Source organism: Cynocephalus volans, chromosome 15 (assembly GCF_027409185.1).
Source record: "Cynocephalus volans isolate mCynVol1 chromosome 15, mCynVol1.pri, whole genome shotgun sequence".
NCBI classification, from domain to species: Eukaryota; Metazoa; Chordata; class Mammalia; order Dermoptera; family Cynocephalidae; genus Cynocephalus; species Cynocephalus volans.
The window spans coordinates 23,081,764-23,102,024 of record NC_084474.1 but is presented as its reverse complement, the minus strand read 5'-3'; the positions used below and the strand labels follow the sequence as shown (position 1 = coordinate 23,102,024).

The 20,261-nt window shown below is 35.5% G+C and overlaps 1 protein-coding gene across 2 annotated transcripts in view; it reads left to right on the top strand.

The window, feature by feature from the left end:
- The window catches only part of ARMC1 (armadillo repeat containing 1), a 37,080-nt gene extending 24,283 nt beyond the window's left edge, over positions 1-12,797 (top strand). For both annotated transcript variants that reach the window (XM_063079515.1, XM_063079516.1), the window contains 3 exons: positions 9,565-9,681; positions 9,761-9,835; positions 10,623-12,797. In XM_063079515.1, coding sequence (XP_062935585.1) covers positions 9,565-9,681; positions 9,761-9,835; positions 10,623-10,814 — 384 coding nt within the window. In that variant the 3' untranslated portion in view covers positions 10,815-12,797. The remainder of the gene's footprint in view (positions 1-9,564; positions 9,682-9,760; positions 9,836-10,622) is intronic.
- The last annotated feature ends 7,464 nt before the right edge of the window (positions 12,798-20,261 follow it).

Genomic DNA, 20,261 nt, shown 5'->3' with positions numbered 1-20,261 from the left:
ATACATGTTTTATATACAAAAGAAAAGGTATCAATGACTTAAGCTTCTACCTTAAGAAACTAGAAGAAGAGCAAATTAAAGCTGAGACAGACAGAAGTGAGGAAACAAAAAACAGCAGAAATCAGTGAAATGAAACCCAGTAGAGAAAAATCAATGAAATCAAAAGCTGGTCTTTGACATGATCAATAAAATTAATAAACCTCTAGCCAAACTGATCAAAAATAAAAGAGAAAAGTCACAAATTATCAGTATCAGAAATGAGAGGACATTACCATAGCTCCTACAAACATTGAAAGGGTAAGTGAATATTTAAAATAATTTTATGCCAATAGATTTGTTAATATAGATGAAATGGGAAAATTTCTTTTCTTTCTTTTTTTTTGGTTGGCTGGTAAGGGAATCCAAACCCTTGACCTTGGTGTTATAACACTGCACTGTAACCAAGTAAGCTAGCTGGCCAGCCTGGATGAAAAATTTCTTGAAAGACACAAATTACCAAAGCTCACTAAAGAAAAAATAGATGACCTGATTATCTCTATTATCTGTTAAACAACTGAATTTGGAGTTAAAAACCTTCCCATAAAGAAGGCTTCAGGCCAGGATGACCTCACTAGTGAATTCTACCAAACATTTAAGGCAGAACTAATACCAATTGTATAGAATCTTTTAGAATATTATAGAACTACAGTAGTAATTCTTAATAACTTGTGATTTCTTCTGAACTTACTCTACTTTGCTTTTAATATTAACCAGTCCAGCTTTCTTTTGGTTAGTGTATATCTTTCTTCTATTTGTGTCTGTATTTCAAGTGGATGTCTTACAGCATATGGTTGCTTTTTTATCTACTCTGAAAATCTCTGCCTTTTAATAGGGGTGTTTGGGCCATTTAAATTTAATATAATTATTGATATGGTTTGGTTTAAACCAACTATCTTGCTAATTGCTATTTTTCCCATCTGTTCTTTGCTCCCCTTTTTTCTTTTTCTGGTTTCTTTTGGGCAAATTGAATGTTTTTATGATTCCATTTACCTCTTTTGTTGGTTTATTAGCTACAGTTCTTTTTCTGGGTTAGGATTTGTTTTATATATCCTTGACTTATCAGTGTAGCTTCAATTAATATTATATCATTTTATGTATAGTATAATACACTCATAACAGTATGCTTTCATTTTTTTCTCTTCCTGCCTTTGGGCTATTGTTATCATACATTTTACTTCTACATATGTCAGAAACCCCACAGTACATTATTATTAGTTTTGCTTTAAACAGTGTCTTTTGAAGACATTTAAAAAACAAAAAGTACTTTATATCCATATATTTACTATTGGGGCTCTTTATCCGTTTGTATTGATCTAGATTTTTATTTGATATCATTTACTCTGCCTGAAGGACTTTCTTTCATATTTCTTGTAGTACATGTCTGCTGGAGATCAATTCTTTTAGGTTTTTTTTTTTTTTTTGATTGAAATATAATTCACATACTATACAATTCACCATTTTAATGTGTACACTTCAGTAGTTTTTAGTATATTCACATGGTTGTGCAACCATTGTTATGCTGTAATTCCAGTGCATTTCATCACCCCAAAAGAAACCCCTTACCCATTAGTAATCCCTCTCCCTAGACTCGGAGAACCACTAGCCTACTTCCTGTCTCTATGGTTTTGCCTTTTTTGGATATTTCATATAGGTTAAATCATATAATATATGACCTTTTGCGTCTGGCTTTCACTTACCATAATGTTTTTAAGGTTTATCCATTTTGTAGCATGTATCAGTACATCTTTTTTTAATAGTTTTTCATTGCATGGATATGCCATATTTTGTTTATTTGTTTATTAATTGATGGACATTTGGGTTGTTTCCACATTTTGGCTCTTATAAATCTGCTGTGAACATGCGTGTACAAGTTTTTGTGTGAGTGTATGTTCTCAGTCCTCTTGGGTATATACCTAGGGGTGGAGTTGCTAAATCATTTGTAATCCTATGTTTCACTTTTTGAGGAACTGCCCGACTGTTTTCCACAGTAGCTGCACCATTTTACATTCTAGCCACCATTTTATGAGGAATCTACTTTCTTATCCCCTTTAACACTCTTTATTTTCTATTTTATTTATTATATATATTCCTAGTGGGTGTGAAGTGGTATATTATTATGGTTTTGATTTGCGTTTCCCTAATGATTAACGATATTGAGCATCTTTTCATATACTTGCCATTTTATAGGGTTTATTTTATCCATCTTTAACATCCATATTTTCTCTTCTTTGGGGGATGCTCATTTAAATTCTTTGCCCATTTTATTTTTTTATTTAGTTTTTTTTTTTCTTTGCCTATTTAAAAATTGCCTATTATTTGTCTTTTTGTTGTTGAGTTGAGTTTTTTTAATATGATGTATTAAATTGATTGATCTTCATGTATTGAAACAATCTTTTATTCCTGGGATAAATTCCAATTTGTTATGGTGTATAATCCTCTTAATATACTGCTGGATTTAGTTTGCTAGTATTTTGTCAGGAAGTTTTGTATCTATATTCATATGGGATATTGATCTGTAGTTTTTTCCTTGTGATGTCTTTTTCTGGTTTTGGTGTCAAGGTAATACTGGCTTTATAAAATGAGTTGGGAAGTATCTGGATGAGGTAATGAATGATTGGTTTTAATTCTTCTTTAAACGTTTGGTAGAATTCACCGGTGAAGCCATTAGGTTACGGGCTTTTCTTTATGGGCAGTTTTTTGATTGTTAATTCACATCTTTTTACTTGTTACGTACGGGTCTGTGTTTTTTTTTGTTTGTTTGTTTGTTTGTTTTCTTCAGTCAGTTTTGGTAGTTTTTGTCTTTCTAGGAATTTTTCCATTTCATTGGAGTTATCTAATATATTGGCATACAGTTATTCATAGTATTTGCTTATAGTCTTTTTTGCTTCTTTAAGGTTATAATGTCCACTCTTATTTCTGATTTTACGAATTTGAGTCTTTTATTTCTGTATTTTTCATGATCATTCTAGCCAAAGTTTTATCAGTTTTGTCAAACTTTTCTTTTCTTTTTTTCTTTTTTTTTTTTTTTTTGCCTTTTTGTGACCGGTAAGGGGATCGCAACCCTCGGTGTGAGGTCGCCTGCACCGTGCTCAGCCAGTTAGCGCACTGGCCATTCCTATATAGGATCTGAACCCACGGTGGGAGCGCCGCTGCGCTCCCAAGCGCTGCACTCTCCCGAGTGCGCCACAGGGCCGGCCCGTTTTGTCGAACTTTTCAGAGAACCAACTTTTGATATCACTGACTTTTTTAAAAAAAATTCACCAGCTCCCTCCCAACCCCCACTCTATTCTTTATTATTTCCTTTATTCTGCTTGCTTTGAGTTTAGTTTGTTCTTTTTCTTGTTTCTTAGGGTGAAAAGTTAGGTTAATGATTTGAGATTTTCTTCTATTTTAAAGTAGTCATTACAGCTATAAATTTCCCTCTAAACACTGTTTCTTCTGCATCATATTAGTTTTGGTATGTTATGTTTTCATGTCATTTGTCTCTAAGTATTTTCTCTTGTGATTTCTTCTTTGACCTGTTGGTTATTTAGGAGTGTGTTGTTTAACTTCCACATATTTCTGAATTTCCAAATTTCTTTCTCTTATTGATTTCTAATTTCATTCCATGTGATTGGACAAGATACTTTGTGTGATTTCAGTCCTTTTAAATTTATTGAGGCGTGTTTCATTGCCCAGCATATGTTCTATTCTGGAGAATATTCCATATGCACTTGAGAATTTGTGTATTATTGGTTGGAGTGTTCTGTAAGTGTGTGTTAGGTTTAGTAGGATTATAGTGTTGCTTAAATCTTCTTTCTCCTTGCTGCTCTTCTGTCTAGTTATTCCATTCACTTTTGAAAGTCAGGTATTGAAGTCTCCAACTCTTTCATTTTTGTAAGTCTGAAAAGTCCTTATTTTATTTTTGTTTTTGAGAGACATTTTCAATGAGTATAGAATTCAAGGTGAGAGTTATTTTTCTTATCACACTTTCGGGTGTTCTTCTGCCTGGAATTTTTTCTGTTCAGAATTCTGGTGTTATTCAAATTATTCCTTTGTATCTTATTCCCCATCCCTGCTTTTTAGATTTTCTCTTTTATCACAGGTTTTGTTCAGTTTGCTTAAGATGTGCCTGGCTATAACTTTATTCATGTTTATTCTGCTTCAGGTTCATTCAGCTTCTTGAATCTACGGGTTTATGGTTTGCAACAAATTTGGACTATTTTTTTTGTTACTTCTTCAAATATTTTTTCTGTCCCCCATTTGCCTTGGTCTTTCAAGGATTTCAGTTACTCATGTATTTGACCACTTGAAGTTCTCTTACAGTTCACTGATATTCTGTTCTTCTTCTTCTTCTTTTTTTTTTTTTTTAAAGATAACCGGTAAGGGGATCTTAACCCTTAACTTGGTGTTGTCAGCACCACACTCTCCCAAGTGAGCCAACTGGCCATCCCTATATAGGGATCCGAACCCGTGGCCTTGGTGTTATCAGTACCATACTCTCCCAAGTGAGCCATGGGCCGGCCTTCTTTCTTTTTCAAACTTTTTTCTCTCTGTTTCATTTTGGATAGTTTCCTGTCACTATATTGGCTAAATTTGTCTCCTGTGAGTGTTTAATTTGCTGTTAATCTTATCCAATGTATTTTTTCACCACAGACGTTGTTTTAGTGTATTTCTAGAAGTTTGATTTGAGTCTTTTTTATATCTCCTTTGCATGTTTACACTTTTCTCTATCTGCTTGAACATACAGAATATATTAGAATAACTATTTGATGTGCTTGTCTACTAATTCTATCTGTGTTACTTCTGAGTGTGTTTCTATTGATTGATTTTTCTAATTATATTTTGTATTTTCTTCTTTGCATGCCTGGTAAGTTTTGTTTTGTAGTAAGTCTTTTATTTATTTATATTTTAATTATTTTTAATTGACACATAACTGTACATATTTATGTGGTACAATGTGAAATCTGGATTCAGGTATACAGTGTGTAATGATCAAATCAGGGTAATCAGCATATCCATCTCTTTAAATATTTGTCATTTTTTTGTTTTGGGAACATTCAGAATCCTCTCTTCTAGTTATTTGAGATTATACAATAAATTATTATTAACTATAGTCACCCTACGGTGCTATAGAATACTAGATCTTATTCCTCCTATCTAGCTGTAATTTTGTATTGCCAATCTCTCCCTATTCCACCACTACACCCCCACCCCTTTTTGGTCTCTAGTAACAACTATTCTATGCTCCACTTCTGCAAGATCAACTTTTTTAGCTTCCACATATGAATGAGAACATGCAGTATTCGTCTTTCTATGCCTGGCTTATTTCATCTAACATAATGCCCTCCAGGCTCATCCCTGATGCCCCAAATGGCAGGATTTCATTCTTTTTTATGGTTGAGTAGTATTCCATTGTTTATATATACCACATTTTCTTTATCCAGTCATCTGTTGATGGACATTTAGGTTGATTTCATATCTTGGCTATTGTGAATAGTGCTGCAATAAACATGGGAGATCTGTTATACCTTTAACATATTGATTTCCTTTTACTTTGTATATATGAGGGGTCTTTAAAAAGTTCCTGGAAAGATTCGTATTCTTTTAAACCCATTTTTTCATGAACTTTTTGAAGTACCTTTACATACCCAGTAGTGGGATTGCTGGATCATATGGTAGTTCTCTAAGTTTTCTGAAAAACCTTCATATTATTTTCTATAATGCATGTTTGGTAATTTTTGATTGGGTGCCAGATAATGTGGATTTTACATTGTTGGGTACAGCATATATTTTTATGCAAAGCCTTTAAATATTCCTGAGCTTTGTTCTGGAACAGTTAAGTTACTTGTAGATGGTTATATCTTTTGGGGGCTTGCTTTTAAGCTTTGTTAGGCAAGACTGTAGCACCCTTCAACCTAGGGATAAGTTTGCTAAACTAGTGCGGGAACACTTCTGGGTTCTCTCTCCACACCCCATGTATATCTAGGTTTTTTTTTTCACTCTGGCTGATGGGACCATGAAGTATTCCCAGATCTGTGTGAGCCCACAGAATTGTTCTATTTCTTTCCAGTGGTTCTTCCCCAGCCTCAGATTGTTTGCTCACATATGTGCGCTGACCATCTGTTGGCTGAAAATTTGAGGGGTACTTACTACACATCTGGAGAGCAGGTTTCTCTTTGTGTGGTCTCTCCTCTTCGTGCAACTCTTATCTCTCCTGTGTTCTGCCCTGTGAATTGGAGTTGCCTCGGCCTCCCTGAATTCTGAACTCTGTTTTCACTGTAGGGACACTGGCTGGATTCTGCTTGGTTCCCTCTTCCTAAGTGGCTGCCTGGAAACTTTTTAGGCAAAGTTGGTGCACTGTGGAGCTCACTTCATTTATTTTTCCTTTTTCAGAGGTGCTTGTTTTCCAATGTCTGGAAATTGTTGTTTTTTAAAATTTTTATTTCATCTGTGTTTTTAGTTTTTTAATCCTGGAGGGCAAACCTGGTCCCTGTTATTCCATCTTGACTGGAATTGGAAGTCCTCCTGAAGTTATTTTGAGCAATGATAAGTTATATAACTTTTCATATTTAGGAATGGGAACTGGTGGATTACTACTTATCTCTTTAGCTATGCCAGGTAGGTTGCATTAGATTGTCTACAACTTTTTCCAGTTGTGGTGTTTAGGCACTTAGGCCTTACAGTTTAGGATTAAGTAAATAAATGTAAGGGGAAGCCTTTCATATGCATATTATCTATGACAGAGCTGAAGAAGTTAACATTATCTTATTGAAACAGGTGCCCCAAGATCCTGAAAAGTTTCTAGAAAGCAAGTTCTGATAAATGCGTATTGATTGAAGATATTAAGATATATAAAATATCTCCAATACCATCTGCTTAATTTTAGTGAATAAGAATAATGCATTTCCTTTTTAAACCTAGCTCAAGCCAAATAATAAAAATCAACAAAGCACACACAAAAATATAGGCCAGTATATAGTAAGAATGGAATTGCCAAAATCCAAAATAAAGTATTAGCAAATTAACTCTAGAACCATACTACAGTGTCTGTTAACATTTTTTGGTGACCTACCCTGGCATTAGTGATAAGTGTATTCCATTAACTCTCTCCATTTGATTCTGACAGTCAGCACAGAGAGAAGTACATCATCATTATCTTCTTTTTATGGAGGGGAAAATTGAGTTTTGGAATGATTAAATAACTTACCTAAAGTCACGTAGGGAGAGGAAATGATTGAGTCAAGATTTGAATCTAGGTAGTCTAACTCCAGAACTGAACGTTTAACCACAATATAACTTCCTGGAAAGCAATATAGTTTTATCTCGAGGAGATAAATATGATTTAATATAAGTCAGTAATTTGATAATTTGCTAATGATTTGGTTGTAAATACAGATACTCCCTGACTTAGAAAAACTAAAAATCTTCCATGGTATAAAAAGACTGAAGTAAATGGAATGAAATGGCATTACATAGGTATGCCTTTACATACCCAGTAGTGGGATTGCTGGATCATATGGTAGTTCTCTTAGTTTTTTGAAAAACCTTCATATTATTTTCTATAATGCATGTTTGGTAATTTTTGATTGGGTGCCAGATAATGTGGATTTTACATTGTGGATTTTACATAGGTTTCTAGATAGTAGATACCAAAATTGTAGAGATGTTAGTTTTTTCTAAATTTATACACTTAAAATAATATCAGTCAATTCAAAAGACTTTGGAACTTTACTACCTGGTCTAAAAGTTCACAAGGTAGAACGTACTAACGTTAACAATAGAAAGGACACCTTGTATTAGCCACTATTTTAGGTACCACAGTGAAAGAAATAAGCAAAAATTCTTGCTCTCTACACTAGCATTTTAGTAGGGGGTGACAGGCAATATGTCTGGTGAAAAAGTGTTAATTTGTGTTGAAATAAAGATGAATTGGCCTTATGAATCTCATTTCTCATTGTTACCTATGGTTGGAATTTAGTGCCACCCTCTTTACCTGTAATAAACTAGGCAAGTTACTTTTCTATTTTTTGCTTTCTTTACATTTGAAATAAGGAACAGGTCGAAGCTATACAAACTTTTCACTTTTAAGTTTAACTAGTGCTGAATACATGAAAGAGGTAGACATGGAACCGTTTGGTGCCAATTCCCTAAAGGGGCTTCACAGAGTCCAGGCCTCACCGAGCAGAGTCCAGAGACAGTGCACTGGATGAGCCCACGGTAGGCCTCGCTCTGCCATGGACCGTTGTGTACCAGATCCTTCCCTGCATACTGGTGAAATGCAGAAGTCAGAAGTGGCTCCAGTAGGGAGATGAGCAGTGATGGGAGAGTTATTGTGAAGGGAGTGGGAATAAGTTTGAAAAGTAAGTACAATCTAGAGACTTGGCACGGGGGTCAATTGTGAATTCCTTTCCCCTCAGAAGTACTAAATCAGAACCTCTTCTTAATACAGAAACAGGAGAATTTAGAGAGAGTGATTTGGTGTGGGCTAGAGGTGCAGCGAGTGATGAGGAGAAAGTGCAGTTACTTTTTAATCCATTTTCATGTTGGATCTTGTGTTAATATTACTTGATATCCAAGTGGATATGTCTGATAAATGAGAATAAAGTCTTATTGGAGTTATGATGTTAGTGATAGCTGAAGTGATGAGAGTAGTCTCCTGAGGTCAAAGCAGAAAGAAAGTCACTTAGTTTTAGGCACTGCATTTTGGTGGTGAGATGGAGACAGAGATGCATATTATATTGTATCATGAACAGCATCAGAGGAAAATGAGAACCAAAAAGAAGATATTGATTACCCTTGAGAATGCAGTGGTAACGGTTGAGAATGCCATAAATGAAGGATGCGGTGATATTTATAAATACCAAGTGATTTAAGGAATAGTGACTCAAACACTAAATCCTCACTAATTCTAACTTCAGTCTATTAGGGTTTATCTCTAGAGATTATTAAACTAGAGCAGGGGTCAGTAAATCTTTTCTTCACAGGGCCAGAGGGTAAATATTTTAGGCTTTGCAGGCCATAATAGTCTCTGTCACAACTACTAACTCTGTCTTTGCATGAAACTAGCTTCAGATAATATTTAAACAAATGTGTGTGGCTGTGTTCCAGTAAACGTCTATTTACAAAAACAGTGATAAGACTATATAGTTTGCCTACCTTTGAACTACAGAAACTTCTGCTTTGGGGCTATTTTTTATGTATTGTTCTTTTGCTCTGTTTAAGAAGTAAATTGACATTGGCTAACTTCTTTTGATAAAAATTATTAAAACTACATATGAGTATTGAAGCTTAGAAATTCTAGAAGGAATTACTGTTCTGCTGACCTTGTAGAATTTAATATACTTGACTAATCAACACTCCCACCCCCGCCCCTCCACCCTTCATCCCCAACCCTTGTGCCCTGAAATATGAGATGGCAGAACTGAAATAGGTACATTTGCTTCCCTTCCCCCCAAAATAGAATGACTAGTTCAATGTGGTTTGAGTTGATTTATTTCCTTTTACTATTTTACTTATTTTAATAATTTTCTTTTCCTTTTTCAGTCACGGAGAAATCTATGTGAAGAGGCTTTGTTAAAAATTAAAGGTGTTATTAGCTTTACGTTTCAAATGGCTGTTCAAAGATGTGTGGTGCGAATCCGTTCAGATTTGAAAGCAGAGGTTAGTATTTTAAATGGCTGAGAATGCTTGAGTTACAGGTAAACACATCAGTGTTCAAACCTGTTCCTTTTATGCCTAGGCTTTGGCATCAGCGATAGCGTCAACCAAGGTGATGAAAGCTCAGCAAGTTGTGAAAAGTGAAAGTGGAGAAGAGGTAAAAGTTTATTTAGTTTTCTTTATACCCAACTCAGACTCTTGGTTATTTTTTATGGCTAGGAGATTGCCAGTATTTCTAGACCAACAGTTGCCAAATATGTAAGAATGTGGTGTTTCTCGGTTAACATTTAACCATTCTAGAAATATAAAGAGATCTTTTATGGATTTCAGAGTCTGCTTTTGTGAAGAAAACTTCTTTTTATCTCAGTGGAGGTATCTTGCTGATATTATAGGGAAATAAAGGATATATGGTTTCTTTACACTTATTTTTAAAATACTTTCTAACCTTAACTAGTGTTGCCAATCCAAAAAGTAAAGGTGCAACCATTGGGCAAGTAAATAGGGTGACAGTCCTTGCCAGTCACTACTCTTTCCACTAGCTTTGTGATATGGGAAATTAATCTGTATGCTTTGAGCTCATTTGGGTTCCCCTAGACATGGGGTTCCATACCTCTCCAGGGGCCCACAGTGGCCACACTTGCTTTAGTGATCTTTACACAGACAGAGGTTGCTCATTTACTCCTAGAGCCTCAGCAGATCAGTATCTGAGTTCTCATTTGCAGTTTTCTTTTCTGTGCTTATGTAGTGCTCAGCAATTGGGCCTACCATCATGTAAGAGGAAAAGTTTAGAAGGAATAGCACCCCTGAGAATAAATATGGTAATTAGAATTAGGAGTGAGGTTGACCTTTAATGTATGACACATATGTATGTCATATATATATATATATAATGTTTTATATATTTATATTAAACATTAAGTTGATTTTGTGATAATTTTTAACAGATGTTGGTTCCATTCCAAGATACTCCTGTGGAAGTAGAACAGAATACAGAGCTGCCCGACTACCTGCCTGAGGATGAGAGTCCTTCAAAGGAGCAGGACAAAGCAGTGTCCCGGGTTGGCTCACACCCAGAGGGTGGAGCTGGCTGGCTGAGCACAGCTGCAAACTTTTTATCCAGATCATTTTACTGGTGACTTCAATTTGGGGCTCAAGGACTGTGTGAACCAACAAGGGGCCAGTTTTCCATTGTTGTGGTGAACTGTCAAGTGCAATTTGCAATAAGTTATCATGAAAAGTTTTTAGATTACATGATTGTGTATGCTGCATTATACATTTTATTGGACATTTTACCCACTGAGTGGCAAAAAGGACAGAGGCGACAGGTGGAATTGCTTTGTTTATGAAGGTATTCTGGTTTTGTTTTCCTTTGCTTAATTGCCTCACTTTTTAAAAATCATGGGTCCACTGTTAAAACCATACATGTATGTGCAGCTTTACATTTTATTTTACATGAAGCACATGATTAGGAAAACTCATTTTCTCCTCAAGTCTCAGGACCTATCTGAAGAGAAGTTTTTTTGTAGCTAGCTCAAGTTGTGCATGAATTACCGAACATTTTTCTCTGCTTTTTTTCATGAAGGATACATACTTTGGTACTCTTCACTAAAAGTTGAAAACATTTTTCGTTACCCCTCTTTTGTGCCTTTTTAATTTTGCCAACCAGGTTTATAGAAAGGACATTACTAATGATATTTTGCAAATTAAAATATGTTCATTTGAACATAATAGTCCCCTATAAATACAACTGTACAAAATCTTTTTAATCTTATTATAATTTTAATAAGATTAAAACAAAATTAGTCGAGAAGAAGGAAACATGTATATTAGCAAAGTGCTTTTGGAGACTGTTTGAATGTGACCAAATGTGGTTCTAGTTGTCTACTGTTCACTTTGGTTTATATCAGCTCTTGAGAGTTAAGTCCACCATGATATCGTGAATAACTGTAAATGGCCTCTAGGCCTTACTTTGTGGTTACACACTATTTACTGCTAGAAAAAAATAATAGTAGTAAAGAACTGACAAACTTGAAAAAAAGGAAACAAAAATTGAATGCCTATTATGCCGCGGTGCCACTTTGGTAGAGTCTAACTTTAAAACGTGAATTGCTTCGTAGAAGCTTATTCAGTAGGTATTTCCTTATATTGCCTTTTGTGAATTTATTGTGAAAATGCTGCAGTCATATTGAATGAAAAATTACCCCAATTATTGCTTATAAAGAAATAAAGCCAGCATTGGTCACTTAATCTTGTTTCTCATGTCCAGCCAAAAAAAAAAAGGAACTTCTGTGAAGGTAAGATAAATAAATATGTATACATATATATATTTTTTTGGTAGGTGAGAGCTAATTATACGTATGCAGTGCTTTATTAGATTTCTGAAATATTTGTCAACTAAATTTTTTTTGGAAACCCAACTAAATCCAGATACGTTTTTATGTTAATATGGTTAAAAACTAATAGGAAGAAATTGAAATTATTTTTATCAGCCTGTAGAGCTGCTGTTTACTACTTGGAGAATGTGAAGTGAAAATTGGATCCCGAATGGTTTCCTTGTTTTCATTGCTTCTCTTTTAGAGAAAATTAAAATTATCCATTGTCACTGGAGAAAAAATAATTGCAAAATATCATCACTAGTGAGGGTCTTGAGTTCACTGATGTTGTGATCTTCTTGAGGGAAAGTTATTGAGGGAATTGAGAACAATGTTTCTTCATGTGTTTGGTCTTTGATGCAGGTGACACGCACAAACTGAAAATACAAGCTTTCAGGGCACACATTGCTCTAAATGCATAATACAACTTGCTGCCAGAACCAGATGTGTTGAAAAATAAAACAAAACCACCTCCTTTCTATAGCCATTAAAACAAAGTTTACTGTTTTAACAATTTTGTACTTTATTTTGCATTGCCACATATCTGCTTATTTGAAAAACTATGTCCCTTTGGAAGTAGTGGTTTCAGTGCAAGTAGGAATTACAGCTTGATGTTTGTGTGTTGTAATTCTAAGTGTTCTTTTATTCCAGGTCTTATAGAGCAGTTAAGGCAACTATAACAGCATTTTTTGAAATATGTTGTAAAATAATTAAAGGTAACATAATTAAAATTGAATGGATATTGTATTCTTGTGATATAAGCATTATTGATTACTCTTAAGCCTGTTTGTACACACACTGCCTGGCACACTCTCCCAGGTCCCTGCAGTTGTGTGTGTGACTAATGCCCGTGAACCTTCTATTCATCTGCTTCCCAACATCACACCTATCTCTCCCCAGGATTGGGTCAGATGCTCCCTTTAATACTCTCATCATAGCATTTATCACAGTATGTTAAAATTGCATACTTACCAGTGTCTGTTCCCTACTAAGCTCTGAGAATAGAGAGAGTCTTCTTCACTTTAATGTTGTAACTGTACCTGGCCAATAATAAATGCTCAAATATTTTTTGGGAAAACAAAGAATTTTTTCCTTTGGACTGGTAAGGGGGTTGCAACCCTTGGCACGGTGTGGTCTGCACCAGGCTCAGCTAGTGAGCGCACGGGCCATCCCTAGATAGGATCAGAACCCGCGGCCTCGGCCCTACCAGCACCACAATCTCTCCTGAGTGAGCCATGGGGCCGGTCCGAACAAAGAATTTTTTAAAAATCTGTAAAAATAAATGAAACCTACTTAATAGGGCAAAAGGAAAAATGTCAGGTGTTATATATATATATATATATATATATTTTTTTTTTTTTCCTGGGCATGCTTGTTTCTGATTAATTGGTAAGTATTTAGCAAACTCCTTCATTTATTTTGTAATTTGGTTTTTATTTTTTTAAAAGTGGGAGGGGGCATAATACTTGCTCCATTGAATGAAGTTAGGATTAATTTATCCTGATTCTTACTGTGTGGGTGTGTGTCCATGTCCATATATACAAGGGTACTTCAAAAAGTTCATGGAAAAATGGAATTAAAAGGTAATATGCATCTTTCCATGAATTTTTTGAAGACCCCTTGTGTGTGTATATATGTGTGTATATATATAAATGATGGTTTCAATTCGATTTTTGTTTTATCATTTACTAGCTATGTAATCCTAGGCAATAGTTTAATTTCTGAACTTTTCTTCGTTAGTAAAATAGAGATAATTCTTCTACTTCATGGGGTCATTATTAGGATTCAGTAAAATCATGCATGCTTTAAAAATTAAACATTTACCAGTGTATGAGGGAATTATTGTTACTAGAAGTTTGACATAATTTTCTTTAACTTGATTCTGAAGTGATACACTTGTACTTTTCTAATCATGCTTTTATATGACTCCCCATCTTTCTACATCCAATCAGAGGGTTTTTTTGAGGCTTAGTCATCTGCTGTTTGATTTTTATCTAAATTTTCTTCTTTGAAGAATTCATATGTTGTTAGGATTTCAATTACCTTTGTGTAGGTATCTTCTCAATTTCCATTGTTCTGGTCCCCTTGGACAGCTCTCCTTCCTTTACAGTATCTGTCAAATGTAAAGTCTGTGAATTTTTATTTCTATTAGAACTAAACTAATGGTAGGCATACATTAAATTTAACAAAAACTAATTCTGTGCCAGGCACTGTTTTAATTGCTTTACAGATATTTACTCGTTTAACCTTTAACAACTATGAGGTGTAGGTACTCTTATTAGATCACCATTTTACAAAGAGGAAAAATGAGACAGAGATTAAGTAACTCATTATTCCAGGTCACACTCAGTCAGTTTGGCTCCTGAGACTCTACACTCTCACAAGTCAGCCTGCACTTAATGTCCCCCTCCTATGCCTTTCTATTTCTATCACCACCAGTTCTAGCCCAGGCTTGTATTAGGCCAAGTGACTTACCTCTGTTAACAATCAAACTTCAGTGTCTGGAGACTAGAAAGGTTAGGTACATGAAAGAAATAAGCCTGATCAGGAAAACACATGGAAAGCACCTGGCCTGTTTAAAGAGGGGAAGCACATTTACTCATGTGGATTGTTGGCTTTTAAGAATGCGGAGATTCTGAACTTTTTGCTCTTCCAGATCCTAATACACTACCTGATCCACATAAAACATGTCTGTCGGCTAGAAACTGATTACTCTTACTTCTAGAAAAACCCAATTTTAATTTGTCAGATTAATCTTAACAGTATTTTTTATTTTCTGCTTTAATGTCAACAGTCACCTATAGATTAAAATTTGGACTGCTTTGTCTAGCATCAAAAGTGTCCTGAGAGTTTAGCCCCTAACCTATTCTTTCACACATTCTATAAGCATTAGTACAGACTTTCTGTATGTAAGGCACAGTTGTATATCTCATTGTTACAAAAAATAGTCTGCTTTACTTAGGCTTGTCTGTTATAGCTTAAATATTTCATATTCATCCAACTATCTAGATCTTTTTTTGACTGGTAAGGGGGTCACAACCCTTGGCTCGGTATTGCCTGCACCACGCTCAGCCAGTGAGTGCACCGGCCATCCCTATATAGGATCTGAACGTGCGGCCTAGGCGCTACCAGCGCCACACTCTCCCTAGTGAACCATGGGGCCGGCCCCAACTGTCTAGATCTTTGCTCATATTCTTATCTGGAATTTTCTTCTTCACACTCTCATCCCCTCTAAAATATTTTATTGTAAGAACTTTTATAACGAAAATAACAAACTCAGCATATTGCACACATGCTTAAAGAAAGCACAAGCCACCTGTCATCCCACAATACAGACAACGTAGGTAACTGAATATTTTGACTCGTTTTATTCTCATTTTGTTTTTTTGTGTTGGTAAGAAGTATACACTTTAAATTTTTAACATGTTCAAAATAGCTATCCAGTGGAAAGTAATTGTACTCTCCTTTTGAACCTTAGTCATTGGTTCCTCTCACTAGGGACAGTCACTGTTACTAATTTTGTGTGCCCATCAGAGATAGTCTATAAATTTACCAGCTTTTTCTTATTTTTTCCCCCACAGTATAATGTCCCTCACCTTACTCTTTTCACTTAAAGTGTATCTTAGAAGTTACTCTGTATCCATGTATAAAGCAGTTTCTTAGATTCACAGTATTATGCTATATTAATGTTCCATAATTTATGTCCGTTGATTGTAATCTTTTGCCCTTACAAATATTGCTAGGTATGTAGGATGGATTCCGAGATGTGGAATTGCTGGGTCAAAGGCTATAAGTGTGTTTAATTTTGATAGTTCCTGCCTCCTAAGAGATTATTCCAGATTCACCAGCAAAGTGTGAGAGTTCCCCTCAGCCTCTCCAACTCTTTGTTATCCCACAGTTAGCCCTTTGCCATCTGACAAAATGGCATCTCTTATGAATAGTGAGTTTTTTATATATTTAAGAGCTGTTTGAGTATTTTTTTTTCTATAAACGTTCTCTTTTTTTATTTTGGGGAGATGAGGCTTGATCTTCCTTACTCATTTGTAGAAAATCTTTAACATACTAGAGAGATTTTTGCATTTAATACAAATATTTGTAATTCATACGTCATGTATCTATTTTCACTTTTTCCCATGCAAGTACATACCTGTGATCATTTTTCACCGCATGTTTTTCCTCCTCTTGACTGCTATGGTACTTAATCTTGTTTGTGACCAGTCATTATGGTCCTTTACTTTCCATAACTATATTTCCTATTGAGATCAAGAGATCTGAAAGGGGAGGGAGTGTTTCTTATGATTCCTTGGTGTTTGCTGCAATATGTAGCTTAATTTTGTGTGTGCGAGTGTTTGGGAAGTATTTACTTAATGAGTTACAGTGATGAAACAATTATAGTATTTCTGTGTTGAGGGGGTGGATATTTGGTGTTCTGGTTCTACTGCTTTTGTCTGGACCTTAATTATTGCACATCTAGATTATAGCCACCAGCTTCTTAATAGCATTTAACATTACTTGAGCACTTATTATGTGCCAGGCTCTTTACTGGGTCCTTTATTTGTGTTATCTTTTAATCACAGTGGTCCAATGAGCAATTTTCTTACCCATTTTACAGAGGAAACTGAAGTTTAAAAATAAAGTTAACAGGACTTAAGTATAGCTAATAAATGGCAGGACTGGTATTTGAATTTCATAGGTCCTTCTTGGTGGCCTTTGGTATGTTGCCAAAATAATTGTAATGTATTTTTATTTTCTACTCTCCTGCTCATGAAACTTTCGTGGCTTACTGTGTCAAATGTAAATTCCTCTTATGTTTTTAAGATTCTCTCTAACCTGCCCTACTCTCCTGCCAGTTGACCTGACACTTTTTTTTTTTTAAATTGACATCTTTAGACTGTGTGTGTACTCATCTAGAATGCATTCTCTTCTCTTCAACTTAACCAAATTCTTTCTGTTCTGAAAGAATTGACTATTCCATGAAACGGTTCCTGTCTGTCTTGGCCCTTGACAATCTATTTCTCAGTCCTTCAAATCTTTCAGCACTGAAACAGTCTGCTGTGCATTTGACCACTGAGTTGTGTCATTTGTCTCCTCATGCCCAAATGTGTTGATTTTGTAGGTTATGAGAGCAAAGATTACTTTCAAAGCTCGAGCTTCTCCTTTTGCACTGCCCCCATCCTTATCAAGCCCAAATTGAAGCCTAACCCCGCGGCTCCTCATTACGGTGGCTTCAGGACCAGCCTGTATCCCAAGGTTCTTTCCAGCCCTTGATGGCTCTGAAGTCTTTTTCTAATATACTCCTTTCTGGTAAGGAGTTTAACGTGAAGATGTAAGTTGTGTAAGAACTTATTTTCTCATGTTTAAATATTTCAGGTGGGAGGATAATGCATTAGGGCACATTAATACTCGAGTGTAGTCTGTGGCAAATAAAAGCCCAGTTATCCAGAGAGCAAAATTAGGCAATGGAAAATGCACTTTAAGGAGAAGAAGCAATTTTGTGACTGGTAGAAAAAAAGAAATTTTAGTTTAAAGAAATGAATTAGAAAACTGATAGGTAAGAAAGTGACATAGAATGAATTCAGAATGATAGTAAGGAATAAAAGAAGATGGAAAAAGTGATGAAATACGTGGGAAATCAGTTTTACTGACCTTATTAGCAAATGAAAAAATAGGGTTAAGGCAAATGTAGGTGAAAACTCTGAGGTGAACTGTGAAAGAATTGAGCCAGAAACCAGGACTCAAGAGATAAATTTTAGAGGAAAAAGGAATCATTACCTTTCAATGCAGAAGCTCAGAGAAAAGGTATACTTCTTTAAGAAAATTTATATGTAAAAATAAAGGTTTATAAAGTAAACTTTTTGTTTACAGGTGTATTTACACTTCTAGTTTTGATTTTGTTATATTTAATGTACCAAGTTCCTCCGGGCAACATAAGGCCTGTTTTAAAAAAATTCATCTGATGCATCAGAATTAGAACAAGACATACCTAATGGGAGCAAAACCAAGAGTTTCCGGGCCCAATGAGATGGGAAGACAAGTTTAAATTTGGTAGGAAACTAGCTTAAGGACAGGAATCAATGAATAAAGACTTCTGGTTGAACATATTTATAGTGCTTGATATAATGACTACTATTCTTTTGTTTAATTTTTTGTTGAAATGGTATGTGGTCAAACTCTTGGAAATGACAATCTGGGAATCTTTTCTCACTCTGTGATTCAGTAGTAACTAGCAAGTGTGTACAGGTGTAATGTAATGAATTAAAGAAAAATATATTCTAAATTAAGATACTGATTTTTAAGCTAGTAGTCATAATCCAGGATGGGAAAGCAGATCAGCCTTTTTCCTTCAGTATACGATTTCCTAGTGTTTAATAGAAACATCGGCCAGGCAAATGTTTTGTCACCTCCATAAAAGTTATATTAGAAATATTACTTTTAGGTTAGAAAAGTCATATGAGAAATAAAAAATGAAGATACTTTCTTACTCTGTATGGTATCACCTTTCTTGTTATTAATGAAATTCAAGGAAGACACAGTGATAGAGAAATGCCAACAATTACCAACTTATGTTGAATGGAGTCACAGGCTTCTGTTTGAGTATAGCACTTAAGGGTATTTTTCAGTCGTGTCATTAAAGTCAGTTACCAAATCTTTGAAAACCTATATTGTCCCAGTCATGGTGCTAATTGGTGGAATTACAGACATAATCCTTCTTGGGGCTCAGTTTAGTGAGAAGGAATATCATAGAACAAACATATCTTTACATATGTGATGTACCTGGAGGTAGCACAGGAGGTTTGGGAGACCTGACATTGGTGAGGTTGGGAGTGAGGAACTCGGGGTAGGCTTACTGGAGAAATCAAAGTTTAAGCCAGAATGTAAAGGATGAGCAGGAGTTAGTTGGCCAAGTGGGGCAGGGAGAGCATTCCAGGTAAAGGTGCCAGCATTGCAAAGGCTCATAAGAGCAAGGCTGGTGTGTTGAGTCTAAAATGAGACCGGGATGTTGGTGGAGGCCAGATAAGATAAGACTTTGTAGGCCTTTTGTTTTAAGTTCCTGAATATTATAGTATTTTTTTTTTCTCCTAATGTAAGTAGTAGTTCAACTGCTATAAAGTATTTGGATGTTAATAAACTAGTAATAGCTAACATTTATTATGCTTTACAGTTGCTAAGTGCTTTTGTCAAGTATTGGTTTGATACTATGAGGTCTATAAAAAAAAAGTTGACTACACATAGAAAAACTGAAGCATGGTTCAGTAGCTTGCCTGAGAAGAGACTACTCATGCTACAGTGTGGAGATAGATCTGGGAGGAGAAAAGTGGATCTGAGGCTACCAGGTTATGAGGCTCTTACCAGGCATGCAGTACAAAGGCAGTGCTGAATCAGACTTGGGTAAGTAGCAGTGGATGTGGAGAGTCTGGGACATGTTTGGAAATTTGTTTTCTTTTCAAAGGCAGTCTCAGAGAATTTATTGATTTGTCATGATGGTCCCAGGATTCTGAGTTCGTAGCTGGACTGATGGTCTTGTTGCAAACTGAACTAAGAGAGACTAGAAGAGAATTGTGGGCAAGGATGACAGGGAGTCCAGGGACGTCTGTTTTAAAATGGGAGAGAGACTGAAATGTTTAAATGTTGGTGGGATGGGTCCAAGAGAGAGATAAGAAATAGAAAAGAGAATGTTTATGGGGCCGGCCCGTGGCTCACTCGGTAGAGTGCGGTGCTGAGAAAAGAGAATGTTTAATATAGAATGAGGTTCAGAAGCAAGTAGAATCCAGAGTAGGGATGGAAGGACTGGCCTTTGATAACTCTTTTGGGTCCCTCTGTAAAGCTGAAAGAAGACTTGCTGAGTTGACATTATGAAATTTCTTGTGTTCTTAAATCCATTATTGAATTTCTTATATCGCATTAAATTCCTAGTGAATTAGGAAGGAAAGTTGAATTAGTTTTATTCTAGGGCTATTTAAAAGTAGCCAGAAAAAAAATGTACTCAGTCTTAATAATTTAGTCTTTTTTTTTTTTAGCAGCTGACTGGTACAGGATCCAAACCCTTGACCTTGGTGTTATAACACCACACTCTAACCAGCTAACTGGCCAGCCATAGTCACTAATATATTTTATGTTAGCACAGATGAGGTCATTTCCATGAGAGATCTTCAGACTCTTAGATTGCCATCTGCTTTCTCTGAACTTTTCATTTGATCCTTGCATCTAGTT